The 25,160-nt window shown below is 42.8% G+C and overlaps 1 protein-coding gene across 5 annotated transcripts in view; it reads right to left on the reverse strand.

Annotated features, from left to right (window-relative positions):
- The window catches only part of LOC115163534 (kin of IRRE-like protein 3), a 226,550-nt gene that overhangs the window by 19,422 nt on the left and 181,968 nt on the right, over positions 1-25,160 (reverse strand). For all 5 annotated transcript variants that reach the window (XM_029715516.1, XM_029715515.1, XM_029715514.1 and 2 more), the window contains exon 6: positions 6,641-6,746. In XM_029715516.1, the coding sequence (XP_029571376.1) occupies positions 6,641-6,746 (106 nt within the window). The remainder of the gene's footprint in view (positions 1-6,640; positions 6,747-25,160) is intronic.

The following is a 25,160-nucleotide window of genomic DNA, read 5'->3' on the forward strand; positions in this document are numbered from 1 at the left end:
TGACACGTACTGTATGGTAGAGTCCCCCTGACGATGCCGGCTGACACGTACTGTATGGTAGATTCCCTTCTGACGATGCTGTCTGACACGTACTGTATGGTAGAGTCCCCCCCTGACGATGCCGGCTGACACGTACTGTATGGTAGAGTCCCCCTGACGATGCCGGCTGACACGGAGTCCCCCCTGACGATGCTGGCTGACACGTACTGTATGGTAGAGTCACCCTGACGAAGCCAAATGACACGTACTGTATGGTAGAGTCCCCCCTGACGATGCCGACTGACATGTACTCTATGGTAGAGTCCCCTCTGACGATGCCGACTGACACGTACTGTATGGTAGAGTCCCCCCTGACGATGCCGACTGACACGTACTGTATGGTAGAGTCCCCTGACGATGCCGGCTGACACGTACTGTATGGTAGAGTCCCCCTGACGATGCCGACTGACACGTACTGTATGGTAGAGTCACCCTGACGAAGCCGAATGACACGTACTGTATGGTAGAGTCCCCCCTGACGATGCCGACTGACATGTACTGTATGGTAGAGTCGCCTCTGACGATGCCGACTGACACGTACTGTATGGTAGAGTCCCCCCTGACGATGCCGACTGACACGTACTGTATGGTAGAGTCCCCCCTGACGATGCAGGCTGACACGTACTGTATAGTAGAGTCCCCCCTGACGATGCCGACTGACATGTACTGTATGGTAGAGTCCCCTCTGACGATGCCGACTGACACGTACTGTATGGTAGAGTCCCCCCTGACGATGCCGACTGACACGTACTGTATGGTGGAGTCCCCCCTGACGATGCCGACTGACACGTGCTGTATGGTAGAGTCCCCCTGACGATGCAGGCTGACACGTACTGTATGGTAGAGTCTCCCTGACGATGCCGGCTGACACGTACTGTATGGTAGAGTCCCCCTGACGATGCCGGCTGACACGTACTGTATGGTAGAGTCCCCCCTGATGATGCCGGCTGACACGTACTGTATGGTAGAGTCCGCCTGACGATGCCAGCTGACATGTACTGTATGGTAGAGTCCCCCTGACGATGCAGGCTGACACGTACTGTATGGTAGAGTCCCCCTGACGATGCCGGCTGACACATACTGTATGGTAGAGTCCCCCCTGACGATGCCGGCTGACACGTACTGTATGGTAGAGTCCCCTCTGACGATGCCGGCTGACACGTACTGTATGGTAGAGTCCCCCTGACGATGCCGGCTGACACGGAGTCCCCCCCTGACGATGCTGGCTGACACGTACTGTATGGTAGATTCCCTTCTGACGATGCTGTCTGACACGTACTGTATGGTAGAGTCCCCCCCTGACGATGCCGGCTGACATGTACTGTATGGTAGAGTCCCCCTGACGATGCCGGCTGACACGGAGTCCCCCCCTGACGATGCTGGCTGACACGTACTGTATGGTAGAGTCCCCCTGACGATGCAGGCTGACACGTACTGTATGGTAGAGTCCCCCTGACGATGCCGGCTGACACGTACTGTATGGTAGAGTCACCCTGACGATGCCGGCTGACACATGCTGTATGGTAGAGTCCCCCTGACGATGCCGGCTGACACGTACTGTATGGTAGAGTCCCCCTGACGATGCAGGCTGACACGTACTGTATGGTAGAGTCCCCCTGACGATGCAGGCTGACACGTACTGTGTGGTAGAGTCACCCTGACGATACCGACTGACACGTACTGTATGGTAGAGTCCCCCTGACGATGCCGGCTGACACGTACTACATGGTAGAGTCCCCCTGACGATGCCAGCTGACACGTACTGTATGCATATAGGCACCTGATGGTAATACATTGACACAGGATTGCATGAAGAACATCCGTTTGTGTTGGAGCGATGCCTCCTGATTTCACCGCTTCTGTCTTGTTCTGCATGCCATACTGGATGGTTCCCTGTTGCTGTGGGAGACAGGGACCACTTATTAAAGCGAGCCAGTGCATGAGTGGATGCTTGGGGCTGCTTCTCGGTCACATTTAAAAGGTATTTTGGGACATTCAACTCTGTATACTCTTAATCCTCTCCCCTTCCCCAGAAAGAGATGTATTTGCATGCTCTTGTGGGCGAAGATAACCTTTCAACTTCTAACTGTCACAAAACATGGATCTATTTTCTCACCCAAGATTACAGGGTACACTGTGCAGTATTCCAGGGATAGGGGACTTGTTTGTTATCTATGAGTGAAGCCTTGGTCTATGCTTGACTGGAATAGTATAATTTAAATGAGAATAGATTACCTCATTCATTCAGCAAGTGAAGCAGCTTTCTAATTGGCTCCAGTAGATTTTTCTCTACTGCTCATTTTGCTGCTGAGGAGACTATGTTTCCACACTATAGGAGCTAGTTCACTGCGTGCAAAATGAAGCCACTGAGATCACTGTCAGCTTAATATGCATAGTGGTACCTGTGTTTCCAAAAATATTACAATTAGGGCATATGGGTGTGCTTGGCTCGTCTGTCCCTTCCTTTCATAACTGATCCAGGAGGAGAATGTGCTGCATTCGAGAAAATATATTAATACGTTACAGTAATCTACACAAAGCAAACATTCTGTGTGTATAGTCCCTCAAGAAAACAATTCTGTACACAAAATATTGAATTAAGTATTATGATAATGACAACACACTGTCTATGAATGTTAGATGTCAATAAATGCGCTGATGATGACAGTGATCATCAATGCCCTCTGAATCTCAGTGTCTGATGATGAATGACTCTCCACAGGCTGTGACTGAGAGTGTAGGGTTGATAGAGTACTGGAGGAGTTACAGTGAGTTAAGCACAGAAGTTTGGCCAGCAGGTCTCTCCCAAATGGAGTGTGAGGCTGCCAGGACTGTGCAGAGACAGTGCAGAGAGAGCAGAGACAGAATGCTAGTGCCTGCAGGGAGTGTGAAAGCTCGGCTGGTGTGCTGGTCCCCATCCAATAGAGTCTAAACATAGCCAGCTCTGCATCCATCAGACACCTGCATCTCCTCTGGGAGGGCAGAGGGGCCAGCGAGAACTTACTCAACAGCTCACTTACCACCCGGACCTATTCAGGGATGTAGGTCACACAATGAGGTGCAAGTCAGGTGTGTGCCTCAGGGTGTTTGTGTATCTGTGTGTGTGTTTGTGTGTGTGTGTGTGTGTGCATGGCAATATCAGTGAAATCCGTGTTTACAAGGGAAAGAACAGTGAAAACCCAACCTTGTTCTCTCCCACTGATTAAGGGGACAAGAATGGTCAAACTGAATTGTATTAAATTAAACATCTAGCTATGTTATTAACATATAGAATACATTATTATTATTATCAGCATGTTATGTACATCACAGCACAGATTATGTTGCTCATTTGCATTTTCATAATGTTGAATATATAAAAATACTTATTTCAATGGAAAATAGACACTTTCATAATGATGTGTTGATCAAATCGCACCCTGATGTTCTTTGAATAAAATGTGTAAAACAAATAATACAGAAATGTCTCTTGATTTGACATAATATGACAAAAGGCCCAATATTAGAAGAGAGAACAAAACATTCTCTATAGTTTCAACACATTGTGAATGACATTCCAATATACTGTATGCCATGAGGTAGGGGACATGAGCAAAGATGATGAGACTGTCAGTTTGGTGCCTCACAATTCAAATAAAACCAGGAAGTCTGTTTGTCTGGCAATGAAATAACAGCATCGTAGAATATCGCTTTTGTACCTTCCTTTAAAACATTACTGTCATTAGTGGCATGGTACCAGTCAAAATATTGTGTACAGCCAAAGTGTTTATGCCAGTGGAACAGACAAGATGGATTTAATTTGCTGTGCCTGCTACTTCGTTTTTTTCTGGCTCTCGCTATTCTCGTCGGCTGGATGCACTGGGTGGCACAAAGCGAGTCGCAGGGGAAGCACGGTCGTGGAAAAACAAACAGTGGCAATGCCCACAGATAATGTGACGGAAAGCGCCATGATGGTAAACCTCTTCATTAGCCCCCTCAGAGACACAGACGAGGAAAAGGTAGATGGTAGAACTGACAAAAAAAAATCTAAGTAGCAACAACATCATAATTATTTAACTGGGGAGAGAATTGGGGATGGTGTTTTCTTGGCGTGAAGAGGGATGTGTTTGTTGTCGCGTGGTAGAGTGTGCAGGTGAGAGAGCTGAAACTCCTCTTCTGTTGTGTCCCTCTCTGGAGTGCCTCTTCTTGGAGCAGTGAAAAAAAAGCTTTGTATCTTTATCACCAGGGCGTTGAATATGATGTTGATGTATTATGGTTGCCCCTCCTCCTTCCATTATGTAATGAAGATCCCTTAACAGCTCTATTGTTTTACAATTCCTCAATTCACATCAACACTCTCAGACAAAAACACGAACTTACTTCCAACAGTACTTCCCTCCCTATCTAGTCTATGAGTCGCTAGAAAACGCTAACATACGGTTTTCAGAGATACAGTATTTTCAACCTAACTTCTGTTTTCCCTGAAAAACGTAAATGGGAACTCCGCTCAGGCATCTTTCTTTGCCTGCTACGTTAGGTTACTCCCTATCCTCTACTCTCCAATATCCCTGAGACACATGTTCTCTCCTCCCAGGAGTAAGGGTTCTGGCTCTGCCTGAGAGATATCTGTAGACTAGAGACGTATTTCCATTCGCTTTGTTAAGCAACATTCATAGAGCGGCCAATCACAGCAGATCATAGAGAATAGAAATCACCATGTCATTGACTCTTCCTCTGCTACCGTAGCTCTGTATGTGTGTGAAGTGCTTATTAAAGTGGAGGAGGGCAGAGTGGTGTGCTGAGGATGGATGGCACTCTGGAGGTTAGAAGAGAGGCCATCACTCTAAGGGCTGCCCTGTCCTTGTGCCATATCTGATCTCCAGAGACAGGGTGTATTAGAGCTGACTAACAGCCACACCGCACCACTAGCTCCCTACTCTGCACCGCTGTAACGCTCTTCGGGGGACAAGGAGGGTTCTCCTCAATCAACTCCCCAGTGGAGACAGGAACAGTGCAACACTCCCACATGTAGACTGAGGGAGGCTGGAGATAAAATAACAAATGGTTATTTCTAAGAATGTGTGCTAAAATGAATCGTAAATGAATCTGCACGGTTGCATATTGAAAATAAATGATATAGTCCAGTGAACAGTCCAGTGAACAGCAGTGAAGTGTGGGTTCAGATGTGCAGAGGACTCAACTCAAAGTGGTATTGGATCCTAACACTAGTGAAACCCTTCTAGAGAGTGCCTATTTCAGCCTGAAGTTCAACCTCCCTCCTTTTTCATTACATTATCCATTGGTTTCCTAGGCTAAAGGAAAAGTAATCTGACCCACCAAGGCTCCTAAGGACCCAGGCCCTGTTAGTGGAACATTGATCCGGGTCCCACTACAATAGAGACTGAGTTCCACGGTGATTGTAGCAGAAGACCTGCCTTTGGTGTATGCCTGCACAATCAAACACAAGTCTTGTTTGCCTTGATATCTGTTTTTTAAAAGGGCAGAATCCATCAAAGGAACGTCTCTGTTTTGCCACCTGTGAGTGTGTTGTAGATCCATTTCATTTCCCAATACTGCTTCAGACTCAGTGTCGGCTGGGCAATTCCCTTCGCTATTGATTTTGTTCCACTTATTCTTCCCTTGGTTTTAAAACCCTCTCAGAAAAGCATGTCTTGACAAATCACCTTGGCATTACACCTCTTCAAGGACCAAGTTTCAAGAGAATTTCTTCTTTATCCCCAATCCTCTCTGAGAGGAAAGGAAACGTTTCTTGTGAGAATAGAAGAACTCTGTGTTCCAAATCAAGTCTCTCAGTGTGTGCTTGCAGTTGTCAGGCAGAATCCAAAAAGGATTGAGAAAAAGCATAAGACATGGGTTCAGCGTAGATTCAGAAGATCAACCCACTCCTTCCACTCAAATGTCCATTGGCCCTGCTGCAGTACTCTGACACTCATGTCACCCTTTTAACATGATGCCTTGTAACCCTGGCATCCTCATCAGATACAACACAATGCCAGCTCTTCTCACACTCAAGGTAATGTATCTATGTTCAGGGGATATAGACAATAGTATCTCAAAACAAAAGCTAAGCAAGTCAATGCAAGTACATGACTAAGTACATGACTAGGAATGAATTTCAACAGACGTTTGTCATTAGATTTTTCTCTGTATGTTTTTCTGTGAATATTTTCCAAATCAACAAGAGATTTAATAGTGTCACGGCATCATAAGAATTCTCTGACAGTGATTAATACCATCAATAGTGAAGTGCCACATTTGACTTAATGTGAGAAGTTATTAGCTACAAGCAACATTAATCAGACAGGACCTTTGTATTTCATATGAAGTTTTTGTCAGCGTTTTTCTTTCTCATTATGGGGCATTGCATAATGCATTATGTCTGGCTCACATATAATTTGATATAATACATTTCTCATTGAGAGACTAGTAATGGAGTTTATAGTAAAGTTCTGAGACAGCACGTTCAAAGTCTTACCAAGGAACCAAGTTCAGAGTGAAAATAATCTGATATAGACTATCGAGAGAGAGAGCGAGAGAGACAGAGAGAGAGAGAGAGAGAGAGAGAGAGAGAAGGTATGAATGTATAGGTAGGTAATCTTACCTGTACAGTGTGACGGGTGGGTTAGCCTTGGCTGAGCAGTGGAACTTGACAAGGTTTCCTTCCAGAATGGGCTGAGGCTCCACTGACAGATTGACAAGTGGCAAATCTGTATGGACCCAGACCAGAGACAGACGACCAATTAGAAAAGACCCCTGTAACAACCTTATAGTAATCTAGGGCTGTTGCAGAAGCTTGCTTGCCATTTTAATTTACCAAATAGACCAGCATATTCCCCCTATAGTAACTTATGTTGTGAGATATTTTTACAGGTGCGGAAACACACTACCTATACTTGTTTTACATTTTCATTGGAGACATTAAAGAGCAGAAAAACACAGGAAATCAAATCAAATAGTGCAACTCTTGATAACGAGTTTTTCAGTAATTGGCAATTTGCAAATAAGGATTAATTGAGACAGTGATTTTCCCGCCAAGCACTCCATTATAATTACAATAATTAACAAACACTGAGTTAGACACAATTAAAAATGATCTTAAAATAGCAAACACATAGATTATGTTAATTCAATAAACAGCAATTAAATGTAACTAAAGGTATAGAATTATTTTTGAAGATGCATTTTAATCTACCTCAATCAACCCGACTAACCATTGCCTGTATATAGCTTCGCTACTGTTATAGTCTCGCTTCTGTATATAGCCTCGCTACTGTTATTTTTCACTGTCTTTTTTACTGTTTGTATTTTTTTATGTATCTATTGTTCACCGAATACCTTTTTTTTAACTTAAAAAATGCACTGTTGGTTGGAGCCTCTAAGTATTCATTTCACTTTAAGGTCTACACCTGTTGTATTTGGCACACGTGACAAATAAACTTTGATTTGATTTGATTTTAATCGCTTTTCATCTCTGGACGGCAAATGGTGTATCCTCCACTTCGGTCCCCCTTTATGTTCACATAAAACGTTTCAAGTACGGCAAGCTATTTTTCAATTAAGTCCAGCATTGATGAAAGGGCCATAGGGATAGCCTGTGAAGTATGTAAAGTAATGGAGGGCCAAAAGTCCTCATCAAACACTGGGAGTCTGAGTGATAAAAAAAACTATGGCCTTTCAGCAGTATAAGCCCCATCTCTGAACATCGTGGGGCGACTCAAAGGTTGTCTGATATCACTAATGGAACACGGCAGCCACGAGCATGGCCCCTCTCTCCTTCTCTACGTCCGCTGCTTCAATTCAAATGGGCTACTGCCTCTTAACGTCTACTGTGGCAATTGTCCAAGCCTTTTCCATTTCTAGCTTTATATGTAGATTGCTTTTAATACAATCAAGTCCTTGATTTAACTTTGCTTGATGAAATCTAACAAACCTCTGCTGCGAAAGAGGGCAGCATGAACGCTAGAGGGGAGTTCTCTCTGAGTGCATATCCATAAATCATATGACTAATCAAATATATAGTGGGTTCCAAATTATTCACACTATTTTTTGTATTTGTATTTATTAAGGATCCCCATTAATTCCTGCTAAGCCAGCAGCTACTCTTCCTGGGGTCCATCAAAATTAAGACAGTTACATACAATAAAAAATATTAAAGGTCCCCAAGAAAACAGAGGCCTCCATCATTCTTAAATTGAGGATGTTGGGAACCATTAAGACTCTTCCTAGAGTTGGCCCCCCGGCCAAACTGAGCAATAAACAATTAAATCATTTTTTGAATAAGGCTGTAACGAAACAAAATGTGGAAAAAGTCAAGGGGTGTGAATACTTTCCGAAGACACTGTTTTTACAATACAAAATCCATGTGTACGTGTGTGTAGAGTGCGTGTCTTATCATGTGTATGTGTATCTCTGCCTGTGTGTGTCTCTTCACAGTCCCCGAGGTGTATTTTTGTATGTTTTTTTATCTGATTCTACTGCTTGCTGTAGCCATGGCTTAATGAAGTACTGTATGCCTCCCATAGTCTGTTCTTGACTTGGGGATTGTGAAGAGTCCTTTGGTGACATGTCTTGTGGGGTATGCATGGGTGTTCGAGCTGTTTGCTAGTAGTTTAAACTGACACCTCGGTGCATTCAGCATGTCAACACTTCTTACAAAAGTAGTGATGAATCAATCTCTCCTCCACTTTGAGCCATAAGAGATTTATATGCATATTATTAATTTTAGCTATCCATGTACATTTAAGGGCCAGCTGTGCTGCCCTGTTCTGAGCCAATTGTATTTTTCCGAAGCCTCTCTTTGTGGCACCTGACCACACAACTGAACAGTAGTCCAGGTGCGACAAAACTAGAGCCCGTAGAACCTGCTTTGTTGATAGTGTTGTTAAAAAGGCAGAGAGACTTCTCCCCATTTTAGCTACAGTTGTATCAATATGTTTTGACCATGACAGTTTACAATCCAGGGTTAGTCCAAGCAGTTTAGTCACCTCAATTTGCTAAATTTCCACATTATTTATTACCAGATTTAGTTGAGGTGTAGGGTTTAGTAAATTATTTGTCCCAAATACAATGCTTTAAGTTTAAAAAAAGTTTAGAACTAACTTATTCCTTGCCACCCATTCTGAAACTACTGTAACTGCAGCTCTGTTGCAGTGATTACACTTTCTGTTGTAGCTGACGTGTATAGTGTTGAGTCATCTGCATACATAGACACACTGGCTTTACTCAAGGCCAGTGGCATGTCATTAGTAAAAATTGAAAGAATTAAGGGGCCGAGACAGCTGCCATGGGGAATTCCTGATTCTACCTGGATTATGTTGGAGAGGCTTCCATTAAAGAAGACCCTCTGTGTTCTCTTAGGTAACTCTTTTTCCACAATATATTAGGGGGTGTAAAGCCATAAAACACACGTTTTTACAGCAGCAGACTTTTTACATTTTTTTTTTTAACCAGGTAGGCCAGTTGAGAACAAGTTCTCATTTACAACTGCGACCTGGCCAAGATAAAGCAAAGCAGTGCGACACAAACAACAACACAGAGTTACACATGGAATAAACAAACGTACAGTCAATAACACAATAGAAAGGTCTATATACAGTGTGTGCAAATGAAGTAAGATTAGGGAGGTAAGGCAATAAATAGGCCACAGGGGTGAAATAATTATAATTTTGAAAATAAACACTGGAGTGATAGATGTGCAGAAGATGAATGTGCAAGTAGAGATACTGGGGTGCAAAGGAGAAGAAAAAAAATAACAATATGGGGATGAGGAAGTTGGATGGGCTATTTACAGATGGGCTATGTACAGGTGCAGTGATCTGTGAGCTGCTCTGACAGCTGAAGCTTAAATTTAGTGAGGGAGATATGAGTCTCTAGCTTCAGTGATTTTTGCAATTCGTTCCAGTCATTGGCAGCAGAGAACTGGAAGGAAAGGCGGCCAAAGAAGGAATTGGCTTTGGGGGTGACCAATGAAATATACCTGCTGGAGCATGTGCTCGGGAGGGTGCTGCTATGGTGACCAGTGAGCTGAGATAAGGGGGGGGCTTTACCTAGCAAAGACTTATAGATGACCTGGAGCCAGTGGGTTTGGCGACAAATATAAAGCCAGGGCCAGCCAACAAGAGCATACAGGTCGAAGTGGTGGGTAGTATATGGGGCTTTGGTGACGAAACGGATGACATTGTGATAGACTGCATCCAATTTGCTGAGTAGAGTGTTGGAGGCTATTTTGTAAATGACATCACCAAAGTCAAGGATTGGTAGGATAGTCAGTTTTACAAGGGTATGTTTGGCAGCATGAGTGAGGGATGCTTTGTTGCGAAATAGGAAGCCGATTCTAGATTTAATTTTGGATTGGAGATGCTTAATATGAGTCTGGAAGGAGAGTTTACAGTCTAACCAGACACCTAGGTATTTGTAGTTGTCCACATATTCTAAGTCAGAACCATCCAGAGTAGTGATGTTAGGCGGCGGGCATGTGCTGGCAGCGAACGGTTGAAGAGCATGCATTTAGTTTTACTTGCATTTAAGAGCAGTTGGAGGCCACGGAAGGAAAGTTGTATGGCATTGAAGCTCGTCTGGAGGGTTGTTAACACAGTGTCCAGAGAAGGGCCAGATATATACAGAATGGTGTCGTCTGCGTAGAGGTGGATCAGAGAATCACCAGCCACAAGAGCGATATCATTGATGTATACAGAGAAAAGAGTTGGCCCGAGAATTTAACCCTGTGGCACCCCCATAGAGACTGCCAGAGGTCCAGACAACATGCCCTCCGATTTGACACACTGAACTCTGTCTGAGAAGTAGTTGGTGAACCAGGCGAGGCAGTCATTTGAGAAACCAAGGCTGTTGAGTCTGCTGATAAGAATACAGTGATTGACAGAGTCAAAATCCTTTGCCGGGTCGATGAATAGGGCTGCACAGTATTGTCTTTTGTCAATGGCAGTTATGATATTGTTTAGGACCTTGAGCATGGCTGAGGTGCACCCATGACAAGCTCAGAAACCAGATTGCATAGCATAGAAGGTACAATGGGCTTCGAAATGGTCGGTGATCTACATTTACGTCATTTAGCAGACACTCTTATCCAGAGCGACTTACAGTAGTGAATGCATACATTTCATACATTTTTTTCCTCCATACTGGTCCCCCGTGGGAATCGAACCCACAACCCTGGTGTTGCAAACACCATGCTCTAACCAACTGAGCCACACGGGATCTGTTTGTTAACTTGGCTTTCGAAGACCTTAGAAAGGCAGGGTAGGATAGATATAGGTCTTTAACAGTTTGGGTCTAGAGTGTCTCCCCCTATAAAGAGGGGGATGACTGCGGCAGCTTTCCAATCTTTGGGCATCTCAGACAATACGAAAGAGAGGTTGAACAGGCTAGTAATAGGGGTTGCAACAATTGCGCTGGATAATTTTAGAAAGAGAGGGTCCAGATTGTCTAGCCCAGCTGATTTGTAGGGGTCCAGATTTTGTAGCTCTTTCAGAACATCAGCTATCTGCATTTGGGTGAAGGAGAAATGGGGGAGGCTTGGGCAAGTTGCTGTGGGGGGTGCAGACCTGTTGACCGGGGTAGGGGTAGCCGAATGGAATGCATGGCCAGCCGTAGAAAAATGCTTATTGAAATTCTCGATTATCGTGGATTTATCGGTGGTGACAGTGTTTCCTAGCCTCTGTGGAGTAGGCAGTTGGAAGGAGGTGCTCTTATTCTCCATGGACTTTACAGTGTCCCAGAACTTTTGGGAGTTTGAGCTACAGGATGCAAATTTCTGTTTGAAAAAGCTAGCCATTGCTTTCCTAACTGCGTGTGTATATTGGTTCCTAACTTCCCTGAAAAGTTGCATATTGTGGCTGCTATTCGATGCTAATGCAGAACGCCACAGGATGTTTTTGTGCTGGTCAAGGGCCATCAGGTCTGGAATGAACCAAGGGCTACATCTGTTCCTGGCTCTACATTTTTTGAATGGGGCATGCTTATTTAAGATGGTGAGGAAAGCACTTTTAAAGAATAACCAGGCATCCTCTACTGCCTGAATGAGGTCAATATCTTTCCAGGATACCCTGGCCAGGTCGATTAGAAAGGCCTTCTCGCTGAAGTGTTTTAGGGAGCGTTTGACTGTGATGAGGGGTGGTCGTTTGACCACGGACCCATTACGGAAGCAGGCAATGAGGGAGTGATCGCTGAGATCCTGGTTGAAGACAGCAGAGGTGTATTAAGAGAGCAGGTTGGTCAGGATGATATCTATGATAGTAACCGAGTTTACGGATTTGGGGTTGTACCTGGTAGGTTCCGTAATATTTTGGGTGAGATTAAGGGCATCTAGCTTAGATTGTAGGACGGTCGGGGTTATAGGCATATCCCAGTTTAGGTCACCTAACAGCACAAACTCTGAAGATAAATGGGGGGCAATGAATTCACATATGGTGTCCAGGGCGCAGCTGGGGGCTGAGGGGGGTCTGTAATAAGCGGCAACAGTGAGAGACTTATTTCTGGAAAGGTGGATTTTTAAAAGTAGAAGCTTGAACTGTTTGGGCACAGACCTGGATAGCATGACAGAACTCTGCAGGCTGTCTCTGCAGTAGATTGCAACTCCACACCCTTTGGCAGTTCTATCTTGGCAGAAAATGTTATAGTTGGGGATGGTAATTTCAGAATTTTTGGTGGCCTTCCTAAACCAGGATTCAGACATGGCTAGGACATCAGGGTTGGCGGAGTGTGCTAAAGCAGTGAAAAAAACAAACTTAGGTAGGAGGCTACTGATGTTAACATGCATGAAACCAAGGCTTTTACGGTTACAGAAGTCAACAAATGATAGCGCCTGGTGAATGGGAGTGGAACTGGGGGCTACAGGGCCTGGGTTAACTTCTACATCACCAGACGAACAGAGGAGGAGTAGGATAAGGGTAAGGCTAAAGGCTATAAGAACTGGTCGTCTAGTGCGTTGGGGACAGAGAATAAAAGGAGCAGATTTCTGGGTGTGGTAGAATAGATTCAAGGCATAATGTACAGACAATGGTATGGTAGGATGTGAGTACAGTGGATGTAAACCTATGCGTTGTGTGACAATGAGAGAGGTTTAGTCTCCAGAGAATATCAATTAATGTAGATGAGGTCTCCCTATGTGTGTGGGTTGGGACGAAAGAGCTATCTAAGGCATGTTAAGTGGGACTGAGGTCTCTACAGTGAAATAAATCAATAAAAACTAGCTAAGACAGCAGTAGACAAGGCATATTGACATTAGAGAGAGGCATAAAGCAATCACCGGTGTTGATCAGGAGAGCTAAGACAACAACGTGTAAATTGCGATGAAAGGGAAGAGCGGGTCAGTTAGATACATACAGGACCTGAGTTCGAGGCTGGGGTCGACAGGTAAACAAAATGAGGTACCGTGTTATTGAAACAGTACAGGGGGCATCAGCTGTGTAGCCGAGTGATCATAGGGTCAAAAGAGTAGCAATAGGTGAGTCAGGGTGCTGTACGGTAGTCACTACTACGCTGGGCAAGCAGGGGACACAGCATTCAGAAAAAGCTAACGGGCCGGGGCTAGTAGATGGTTCTGCGGCGATATCGTAACAGAATAGCCTGTTGAGACCACATCGGGCGATCACGTTGGCAGTCCAGTCGTGATGAATCGGCGGGGCTCCGTGTCGACAATAAAGGATCCAGGCCAATTGGCAAAGAAGCTATTGTAGCCCTAGAATTAGTTGGGATATGGGCCTAGCTCGAGGCTAGCTCAAAGCTAGCTGGTGCTTGCTTCGGGACAGAGGCGTTAGCTAACAGTAGACTGTGACCGATAATGTCAAAAGCAGCACAGAAGTCTAACAAAACATCTCTCACAATATATTTATCATCAATTACTCTCAGCCAATCATCAGTCATTTGTGTATTTGTGTATTTTTTTATAATATTTTTTACCTTTATTTAACTAGGCAAGTTAGTTAAGAACAAATTCAAATTTACAATGATGGCCTACCCGAGTGGCGCAGCGGTCTAAGGCACTGCATCTCAGTGCAAGAGTCGACACTTGCCTAGTTAAATATTTTTTTAAACCCTCCCCTAAACCGAACGTGCTTGTTGTAAGTGACGTGCTTGTTGTATGTCCTTCCCTACAAGTGTGCTGAAAGTCTTTTGTGAATTTGTTTACAGTGAAATAGCATTGTATCCGGTCAAACACATTTTTTTTCTAAAGTTTGCTAAGGGTTGGTAACCGGCTGATTGTTAGGCTATTTGAGCAAGTAACGGGGGTTACTATTTTTGGGTAGCAGAATTACTTTTGCTTCCCTCCAGGCCTGAGGGCACACACTTTCTAGTAGGCTTAGATTGAAGATGGGCAAATATGAGTGGCAATATTGTCCACTATTATCCTGAGTAATTTTCCATCCAAGTTGTCAGACCCCGGTGGCTTGTCATTGTTGATAGACAACAAGAATTGCTTGACTTCCACACTCACTTTACAGAATTCAATATTACAATAATTTGATCAGTTATACTTGGATGTGTAGTGTCAGCGTTTGTTGCTGGCATCTCATGCCTAAGTTTTCTAATCTTACTTTAGGGGGTGGATCAGCTTTAATATTGCAGATAGATGTTGATTCCATCAATGTAATTGTCTGCATCATTTCCAATCCCCCATTATTTTTGTGGTAAATATACGTACAATATCCATATACATACATACACATACCCATATACATATACAGTTGAAGTCGAAAGTTTACATACACCTAAGCCAAATACATTTAAACTCAGTTATTCATAATTCCTTACATTAAATCCTAGTAAAAATTCCCCATCTTAGGTCAGTTAGAATCACCACTTTATTTTAAGAATATGTAATGTCAGAATAATAATAGAGAGAATGATTTATTTCAGTTTTTATTTCTTTCATCACATTCCCATTGGGTCAGAAGTTTACATACACTCAATTAGTATTTGGTAGCATTGACTTTAAATTGGTTAACTTGGGTCAAACACTTCAGGTAGCCTTCCACAAGCTTTCCACAGTAAGTTGGGTGAATTTTGGCCCATTCCTCCTGACAGAGATGGTGCAACTGAGTCAGGTTTGTAGGCCTCCTTGCTCACACACACTTTTTCAGTTCTGCCCACAAATTTTCTAAAGGATGAGGGCCCGGCTTTGTGATGGCCACTCCAATACCTTGACTTTGTTGTCCTTAAGGGGGGGGGGGAGGGGGGGCAGTGCCCCTGTGACAAAAATGTTGGACCCCCTTGTGGCCCCCCTAAATGTGGAGTATGAAATAATTTTTCTATAAATTTTTGCAATCCTTATTTTTTTACATCCGTTATTAGACAGTGGCAACGCGAAACACTAATGATTATGAACATGATCTTTTGCCTGCTAATGCCTGCAATGCAGTGAAGAAAACGAGATGACAACAATAACGTCTAATGTAACTGACCCCTCTAACAGTACAACTGGCCCCAGCTTGGCCCCCCCAGGTGAAATGGTCTAGAACCGCCACTGATATCCACATAATTTTCCTGCCTCATGATGCCATCTATTTTGTGAAATTCACCAGTCCCTCCTGCAGCAAAGCACACCCACAACATGATGCTGCCACTCCCGTGCTTCACGGTTGGGATGGTGTTCTTTGGCTTGCAAGCCTCCCCCTTTTTTCCTCCAAACATAACGATGTTCATTATGGCCAAACAGTTCTATTCTTGTTTCATCAGACCAGAGGACATTTCTCCAGAAACAACGATCTTTGTCCCCATGTGCAGTTGCAAACCGTAATCTGGCTTTTTTTATGGCGGGTTTTGGAGCATTGGATTTTTCCTCGCTGAGCGGCCTTTCAGGTTATGTCGATATAGGACTCATTTTACTGTGGATATAGATACTTTTGTACCTGTTTCCTCCCGCGTCTTCACAAGGTCCTCTGCTGTTTTTCTGGGATTGATTTGCAAAGTACGTTCATCTCTAGGAGACAGAACGCGTCTCTTTCCTGAGCGCTATGACGGCTGCGTGGTCCCATGGTGTTTATTTTTGAGTACTATTGTTTGTATAGATGAACGTGGTACCTTCAGGCATTTGGAAATTGCTCCCAAGGATGAACCAAACATGTGGAGGTCTACAATTAGGTCTCTAATTATTTCAGTTAGCCTATCAGAAGCTTCTAAAGCCATAACATCATTTTCAGGGAGTTTTCCAAGCTACTTCAAGGCACAGTCAACTTAGTGTATGTAAACTTCTGACCCACTGGAATTGTGATACATGTGAAATAATGTGAAATAATCTGTCTGTAAACAATTGTTGGAAATATGACTTGTGTCATGCACAAAATAGTTGTCCTAACCGACAAAAAATGTGTGGAGTGGTAGAAAATGACTTCAACCTAAGTGTATGTAAACGTCTTACTTCAACTGTTTACACTTATATATGCTTACATACATGTATGCCTTTTTTAGAATATACCTTTATTATTCGCCGCAAACCATACCACCTCTCCCCCAATTAATTAGTTATTAGTTTATTAGTAAACTAATAAGTTAGTTTATTAGTGAACCAGTTTATTAGTAGACTGGTTAGGTTTATTAGTAGACTAATAAACAATAACACTTAGGCTTCTACCTTCAGTTTATACATACTATTCACATTTTACAGACACAATCTATTTTCTAATAGTTATATTTTGTTTGTTTTTAGTCCTGGCCTTACTCTATTTCTGATATCCATCCAGTTTAATTTCTATTTCTAACTGTGCTATTTCACAACATTTCAGTACCTATATACAGTTTACATTTGTTATTTTGTTGTTATTAGTCCCACCCTTCAGCTCCATTCAACCCCTCCCATCTATCTCTTAACACCATCCATTTTGGATTTCTATTTGCCATATATTTTTCAACTGTGCTGTGATGCTTCACAAAAGTACTGAACCGATCTATTCTCATAGCTTCTACAGATTGTAAATTAAAGATAAACATTTTTGCAAACATTATTATTGTATTATTGATCGATTGACTATGACTTTTCAAAACACCCAGTATTGCTATCTGCAGCATTAGTTTTAGGTAAATGTTGCAATTCTTCAGGCATTCCTCGACCTGCAACCAAAATGAGCTACATATGGACAGTATCAAAATAAATGATATAATGACTCTGCCTCCTCGCAGCAAAATCTGCAGAGGTGGGAAGATTGTATCCCCCATGTATATAACATTCTATTGGTTGCAAGAATTTTGTATAATAATTGAAACTGAAAAAAATTGAAGTTTTGAGTCCGGCATCATTTTGGAATTGGTACATCGAAAATCTCTCCCCAACTATTTTGCAATTTATATGGCACAGCTGTCAATTTCTTGGTCCTTAAATGAAACTGGTATATATTTTTATTTGTCACAATTTTCTTTAACCATTTTTGGTCTTTAATGCAGGACCAACAGACAAGTTCTTTACTTTTTCCCCCTTCGACTTGCCTTGTCCATTTTTTTGGTCATGTTGCAATTAGTTGGTTGTAATTTTGGGTAGAGCAGATATTTCCATATCTCTGTGTTAGCTGCATGTGTGAGATAACTCCACCAGTCCTATTTAGAATATAATTTACAAAGATTATACCTTTCTTAAACATTTTATCGAAAAATATGTTTTTTTTAATCAATTGGTATATTGGAAATTAACCACAATATTTATTGTCTTATTTGTTCTGTCTTTTCAGGTGCGTTAAACTGAAATTACAAACTTTCTAAGGCTTGTTTAAAAAAAATATCGATATTTTGGAGATTATTTCATTTTCAAATAACCGAAAGTGAGCAGTTATAATCTGAATAAAGGTAAAAAGGCCATTCTTGAACATGGGGTGAGACATTCATACTAATTTACAAGAGAACCATTTAAGTATAACTTTTGAATGACTGATGCCTTTAGTGAGAGGTCTAATGCTTTAATATTTAATAATTTCTGCCCTCCAAATTCATATTCATTATATAAATAGGCCATTTAAATGTTGTCTGGCTTGCCATTCTGTCACGCACTGACACGCATTTTTTTTTTGTTGTTTTGGGGTTTATTTGAGGTGCATCCGGGGTCTGCACCTTTAGGGGGGGGGGGGGGTACTGTCACGTCCTGACCAGTATAAGGGTTATTTGTTGTTGTAGTTTGGTCAGGACGTGGCAGAGGGTATTTTTTTATGTGGTTCGGGGTGGTGGTTTATTTAGTAGGGCGTTTGATTTATTATTTCGTTTTGGTTTATGGTTTATGTTCTTCTATGTTCTTTCTGTGTTGGTATATTTCTATGTTTAGGTTAATGGGGGGTTGGACTCTCAATTGGAGGCAGGTGCTTTCTCATTGCCTCTGATTGAGAGTCCTATATATGGGTAATTGTTTGGTTTAGTGTTTGTGGGAGATTGTTTCTTGTTTTGCCTGTGTGAGCCTTACAAGATTGTTTGTTGTTCGTGAGTTCTTCGTTGTTTATAATTTTGGTGTTCACTTTATTTTATAAATAAATCAAGATGAGCATCCACATTCCTGCTGCGTTTTGGTCCTCCATTCCAGACGACAACCGTTACAGTCACGTTCATTTCTGTTTATCCTTTTTATTGTTTTGTTCGGTTTCACGTAAAATAAAGGATGTGGAACTACCGGCACACTGCGCCTTGGCTGATTTTTGACAGGGAGTTTGAAGATAGCGAACGTGACACATTCCAAATAAAATTGAATATTTTTTGTTAAAACAATTTTTAAAGCAGGTCACTAGGTGTAGGCAAAACCATGAGCAAATAGGTAAACTGTGAGATGACTAAAGAGTTAATCAGGGTGGTTTTTCCACAAATAAACAGGTATTTTCCTTTCCATGTTAGCAAGATCTTATCTAGTAGTGCTAACATTCTATTAAAATGTATTGAAGTGAGATCATTTCTTTCTTTTGGGATATGTATACCGAGTATGTCCACATCCCCATCAGACCATTTTATTGGGAAACTACACGGTAATGTAAAAATTGCATTTTCTTAGTGATCCAATACATAATATCAACATTTATCATAATTTGGTTTTAATCCAGAGAAGTTAGAAAAAGTATCTAAATCCTCTGAGGCTGTGGAGGGATTCTAATTGTGGTTTTAAAAGAAAACATTAATAATCAGCGTACAATGACACCTTTTATTTTAAGCCATGGATATCTAATCCCTTAATATTATTGTTGGATCTAATTTTAACAGCTAACATTTCGATGGTAATAATAAATAGATATGCTCATAGTGGACAATCTTGTTTTACTCCTCTTGACAGTTTAAAACTTTGATGTAGGCATCATTTATTATTTTACACCTAGGGATACTATACATAACTTTAACTCATTTTATAAGCGATTCTCCAAAATTGAAATATTCCAGGCATTTATATATAAATTCCAGTCGTACTTTATCAAAAGTCTTTTCAATGTCAGCTGTGAAAACCAAGCCTGGTTTCCTCATATATTTTATAGTATTCTATTGTTTCCAGTACTTGTCTTGTATTATCTCCAATGTATCATCCATGTAAAAAACCTGTCTGATTAGGATGAATAATATCTGCCAAAACCCTTTTAATTCTATGTGCCAGGCATTTAGCTAGAATTTTTGCATCAGAGCACTGAAGCTGCAGAAGCCTCCAATTGTTTAAATGGACTGGATCTTTATATACTGCTCAAAAAAATTAAGGGAACACTAAAATAACACATCCTAGATCTGAATGAATGAAATAATCTTATTAACTACTTTTTTCTTTACATAGTTGAATGTGCTGACAACAAAATCACACAAAAATAATCAATGGAAATCCAATTTATCAACCCATGGAGGTCTGGATTTGGAGTCACACTCAAAATTAAAGTGGAAAACCACACTACAGGCTGATCCAACTTTGATGTAATGTCCTTAAAACAAGTCAAAATGAGGCTCAGTAGTGTGTGTGTGGCCTCCACGTGCCTGTATGACCTCCCTACAACGCCTGGGCATGCTCCTGATGAGGTGGCGGATGGTCTCCTGAGGGATCTCCTCCCAGACCTGGACTAAAGCATCAGCCAACTCCTGGACAGTCTGTGGTGCAACGTGGCGTTGGTGGATGGAGCGAGACATGATGTCCCAGATGTGCTCAATTGGATTCAGGTCTGGGGAACGGGCGGGCCAGTCCATAGCATCAATGCCTTCCTCTTGCAGGAACTGCTGACACACTCCAGCCACATGAGGTCAAGCATTGTCTTGCATTAGGAGGAACCCAGGGCCAACCGCACCAGCATATGGTCTCACAAGGGGTCTAAGGATCTCATCTCGGTACCTAATGGCAGTCAGGCTACCTCTGGAGAGCACATGGAGGGCTGTGCGGCCCCCCAAAGAAATGCCACCCCACATCACCCACCGCCAAACCGGTCATGCTGGAGGATGTTGCAGGCAGCAGAACGTTCTCCACGGCGTCTCCAGACTCTGTCACGTCTTTCACATGTGCTTAGTGTGAACCTGCTTTCATCTGTGAAGAGCACAGGGCGCCAGTGGCGAATTTGCCAATCTTGGTGTTCTCTGGCAAATGCCAAACGTCCTGCACGGTGTTGGGCTGTAAGCACAACCCCCACCTTTGGACGTCGGGCCCTCATACCACCCTCATGGAGTCTGTTTCTGACCGTTTGAGCAGACACATGCACATTTGTGGCCTGCTGGAGGTCATTTTGCAGGGCTCTGGCAGTGCTCCTCCTGCTCCTCCTTGCACAAAGACGGAGGTAGCGGTCCTGCTGCTGGGTTGTTGCCCTCCTACGGCCTCCTCCACGTCTCCTGATGTACTGGCCTGTCTCCTGGTAGCGCCTCCATGCTCTGGACACTACGCTGACAGACACAGCAAACCTTCTTACTACAGCTCGCATTGATGTGCCATCCTGGATGAGCTGCACTACCTGAGCCACTTGTGTGGGTTGTAGACTCCGTCACATGCTACCACTAGAGTGAAAGCACCGCCAGCATTCAAAAGTGACCAAAACATCAGCCAGGAAGCATAGGAACTGAGAAGTGGTCTGTGGTCACCACCTGCAGAACCACTCCTTTATTGGGGGTGTCTTGCTAATTGCCTATAATTTCCACCTGTTGTCTATTCCATTTGCACAACAGCATGTGAAATTTATTGTCAATCAGTGTTGCTTCCTAAGTGGACAGTTTGATTTCACAGAAGTGTGATTGACTTGGAGTTACATTGTGTTGTTTAAGTGTTCCCTTTATTTTTTTGAGCAGTGTATATACCACTTGGATCCTGTTTCAGTAATAATGAAATCAGACCTTGTTGCATGTCCGATAGTCTACCGTTTATATAGGAGTGGTTAAAACATATTAATAATGGTCCTCTGAGTATATATAAAAAAAGTTTGGTATACTTCCACTGGTACTGTATGCCATCTAGTTGGTAGCAGGTGTTGACAAAAACATTTATGAACAAAATAAAACTTTGACAACTCAACAACAGGTTCTTATTCACCATTATTCACAATTCTTAAAGTAAATTTACTTTATTTATAAGAATCTTTAGGGGTGTCAATAATTTTGATCCAACAAAATCTTTCTCTGAGAAATTGTATTAGTGTAAAAGTATAATTTCCCTCTTTTTTTGGCATACAATATAGCTCAGTATTTGAGTAATTTATTTTATACAGTCATTACGGTACATCTCCTTGAAAATAGAAAAATGCAAGATGATGATTGCAGTTGCTATGGCAAGATGCTGTTTCCAATGATAGGTTTGGCTTGACCCTACAGCCTACAGACGAATACATGAATGAGGAATGATAGATATGTGCAGCAAGATATTACAACATCATTATTTCAAACTGGAAAGGTCCAAAGCTTCTCCAGACCTTAGACCTCCCTAGCTTTAAACTTTGAGAAAGTAGAATAATTACACATCTGTCGTTCTGTAATTTGGAGAGCCTTGGGCACATTAGCAAACTAACAAAGAGAAATACGGAGATTCCATGGGGTTGGAGTGGGTTTAGTGCAGGTGCAGCAAACATCCATTTGGATGGTGTCCTGTCTCCATGTGCTCTGTGTCCAATTACACTAACGTAACATCCAGGGGCCCAGTTGTTTGGATGCAGAGGTAACAGTGTGGTGGGCTGTGGGCACAGCCACAGCCACTAGCAGAGAGAACAGTTAGGCTGCTGTTGCTCAGCCCATTCCTCCCAGTGTTGTAGCTGTAGGGAGAGGTTGCATGTGAGTGATGAGGTGTGTGTGTGTGTGTGTGTAAGTGTGCATACATCCTTCTCTGTGTGTGTGGTCATTGAGAGGACATACACTGTGCTGAAATACACTGTGTGCTAAAATACACTGCTGAAATACATTGTGCTGAAATACACTGTGCTGAAATACACTGTGCTGTACTACACTGTGCTGAAATACGCTGTGTACTAAAATACACTGTGCTGTAACACACTGTGCCGTAATACACTGTTCTGTAATATACTGTGCCGTAATACAGTTTTCCGTAATACACTGTGCCGTAATACACTGTGCTGTAATACAAGGTTCTGTAATACACTTTTCTGTTTGCCCTGTGGGTGTGCAGCTGCTCTAGGCAAGCTCAGCTGCCACCGCACCCCAGAGGGAGGGTGGTCCAGGTGCCATTCTTACCCCACATCTGCTCAAATGGCTTTCTGGGACACTATGCCCGCTTACAAACACACAACAACCCACACACCCGTGCCAGGTCTCTCCTGTGGGCCAATGAAGGTAGGCACAACACGTTGGTTCCTGGAAGACACCAGGCCATCATTAACATGAACCTAGGCCAAGCTTTGAGCAGCAGTGTTAGCAGCAGGGTAGGTGTGTAGCACTATGGCTGGCTAATTGGGTGGACAAAGAGGTAGGCAAAAAGAACTGCAGAGAGGCAGAATGGCAGATGTGGAGGCGGTGGCAGTGTACCCTGCTACTCTACTTTGTGGTGGGAGGTTTTCCATGGGTCTACTACCTCGACAACATTATGCTTGTACTCCTTAATACCAAACCTCATTTTTTTCAGCTGCGAGTGAGATCTAAGGGCATCTTAGCCAATTGCTCTTTTTTATTATTGATTGGGCCAGGGAGTTCTTTCATGTCAATCAGCCTGTGAAGACTGACCCTCCCTGAATGAAAGAAGCCTCTGAGTGTATCTCACTTATGAGACATTGTGGCATAATGCCATTATGTATTTAAGATGAGCTACTTGGCCATTCTGCTTGGATAGCTTTGTCCTTGGAGAACAAGAGGGAAGAGAGTGACGGCCGCCAAAACGCCTGATGAGAAGGACTCTGGGATGGGATCTCTGGTCACCAACTTGCCGCCCTCTGACCCCCATGGAGACAGACAGCCACTTAATAAAGAAGTCTGTTTGTCACTTTGATGTATAAATGCATGAGTGAGAGTGAGCTCGTTTGAGGCTTCACGCGACAGGCCCATCAATATGCAGGGCCATTAATTCCTCAGATTCATCAGGCAAGTGATATAGAGATGGTGGGAGGGGTGATGGGAACAGTAGTGGTGGTGATGATGGCAGTAGAGCGACAACAACAGGATGGCTAAAAAAGAGGAAGATAGTGTAGTCTGATGATTGCTTTTGATCGGAAGTTCAAAGAGTGGAGCAGATGGCATTTTTGAACAATCAGCCAACTTCTCTAGATTTCCCAGAGATGGTGCCAACGTAAATGGCTTTCTTCCCTTTCTTAAAGCTCAATTTCCACTCTCATTGTAGACAGCTGTTCCTCCATGAGGATAAGCCTCCAGGAGCAAAGGCTGTTTCTGAAGGATGGGGAGTCTGTTTATTTGCTACTAGAGCGGTGGCATATCCCTAGCCATATGGAGATGGATGCTGTCTGCTGGTTGGCCCAGTGTATTACTGGAGGCGGGCACACAGGGGCAGACAACTGCAAGTTCACAGCTTGACTAGCCCCCAAAGCCAACACCATGCATTTATTTACCCACTCACACCAATGCAGGCATATGTCTTTGCCATTCAGACTGTAGGCCCTTTGTTTGGGCTTTTTACATTTTCAAGTATACCTGCAAGGTTCAACAGTAGATCTGACGCATGGTTTACTTTCAAAAGTTTGAAGAGAAAACAGTGGAGGCTGGTGGGCATGGCTTAGTTGAGTGATGGTACAGATGCTACTGGTCTCCATTCAAAACGTGACATGAACGTGATGATACAATGAATCCAGATTAAGCCACTGCTCCTGAATATATTCCTTATTATAACATCATTACACCTCTGGCATACTCGAACTAGCAACCAAAACTCATTTCCAATCCATGTTTTTTTCCAGATGAATTTTTCATTATCTGCTTGATTGGGCAACAAGGGCATTAAGCAGAGCTTAGTAACAAACAAAAATCCTCCCCCACCACACATCTGCATGTTTTCTATTAATTAGTCTCAACAAATGGCATTATTATCCTGCTGCTCGCCTTATTTGCAATGCAAACACGTTAGCCTTAACCCCCACCTCTCCCATCAGCCCTTGTGTGTGGGATGCCGTGTTTGCTTGTTGGACGCAGCTCAACAGACAGATAGACACACCCAGCCAGGCTGAAGACGTTATCACAAGGCTTGCTACATGGTGTTATCAGTTCAGATTTGGAGTAGGTGATTTTCAGGCTTTGCCTTAACACTTGAAAGTCTATAGAGCACAATATAAAGGCTTCCCAAAGTCATGGTGTTGTTGAGAGAGAATCATGAGCTAACCCAGCTATTAAATAATTACAGTGAGCTCATGTATTCACTCACACAACTAAAGTCAGCACTCTGTCCATGGTCCTGAACTCAGCCTGCCTCCTGCTTTAAATCCCATTTGGCAAAAGATGCTAATGTGCTTAACCCCCAGGTCAGTTAACTCCGTATGAACTTATGTTGAGCTGAAAATGCTGAGGCCAATGTAATTCACAAGCACATTAAAGTGATGATAAAGGGAAATAGTCCACACAAATATATTGGATTTGACACAGGCTTTTGCTGTGCAGCAAAGTTTGGGGTAATGTTTAGATTACTCCAAATTAGACTGAGAGATTTAAGGCTTTTTAACTGGGAAATGTGACCAAAATAAAAATGATCCATATTGGCATTAAATCTACAAACATTTTAATTACTTTTGTTGTAGCTGACATTATCACATTGAACCAGA

The sequence above is a fragment of the Salmo trutta genome, chromosome 26 (assembly GCF_901001165.1).
Source record: "Salmo trutta chromosome 26, fSalTru1.1, whole genome shotgun sequence".
Taxonomy (NCBI): domain Eukaryota; kingdom Metazoa; phylum Chordata; class Actinopteri; order Salmoniformes; family Salmonidae; genus Salmo; species Salmo trutta.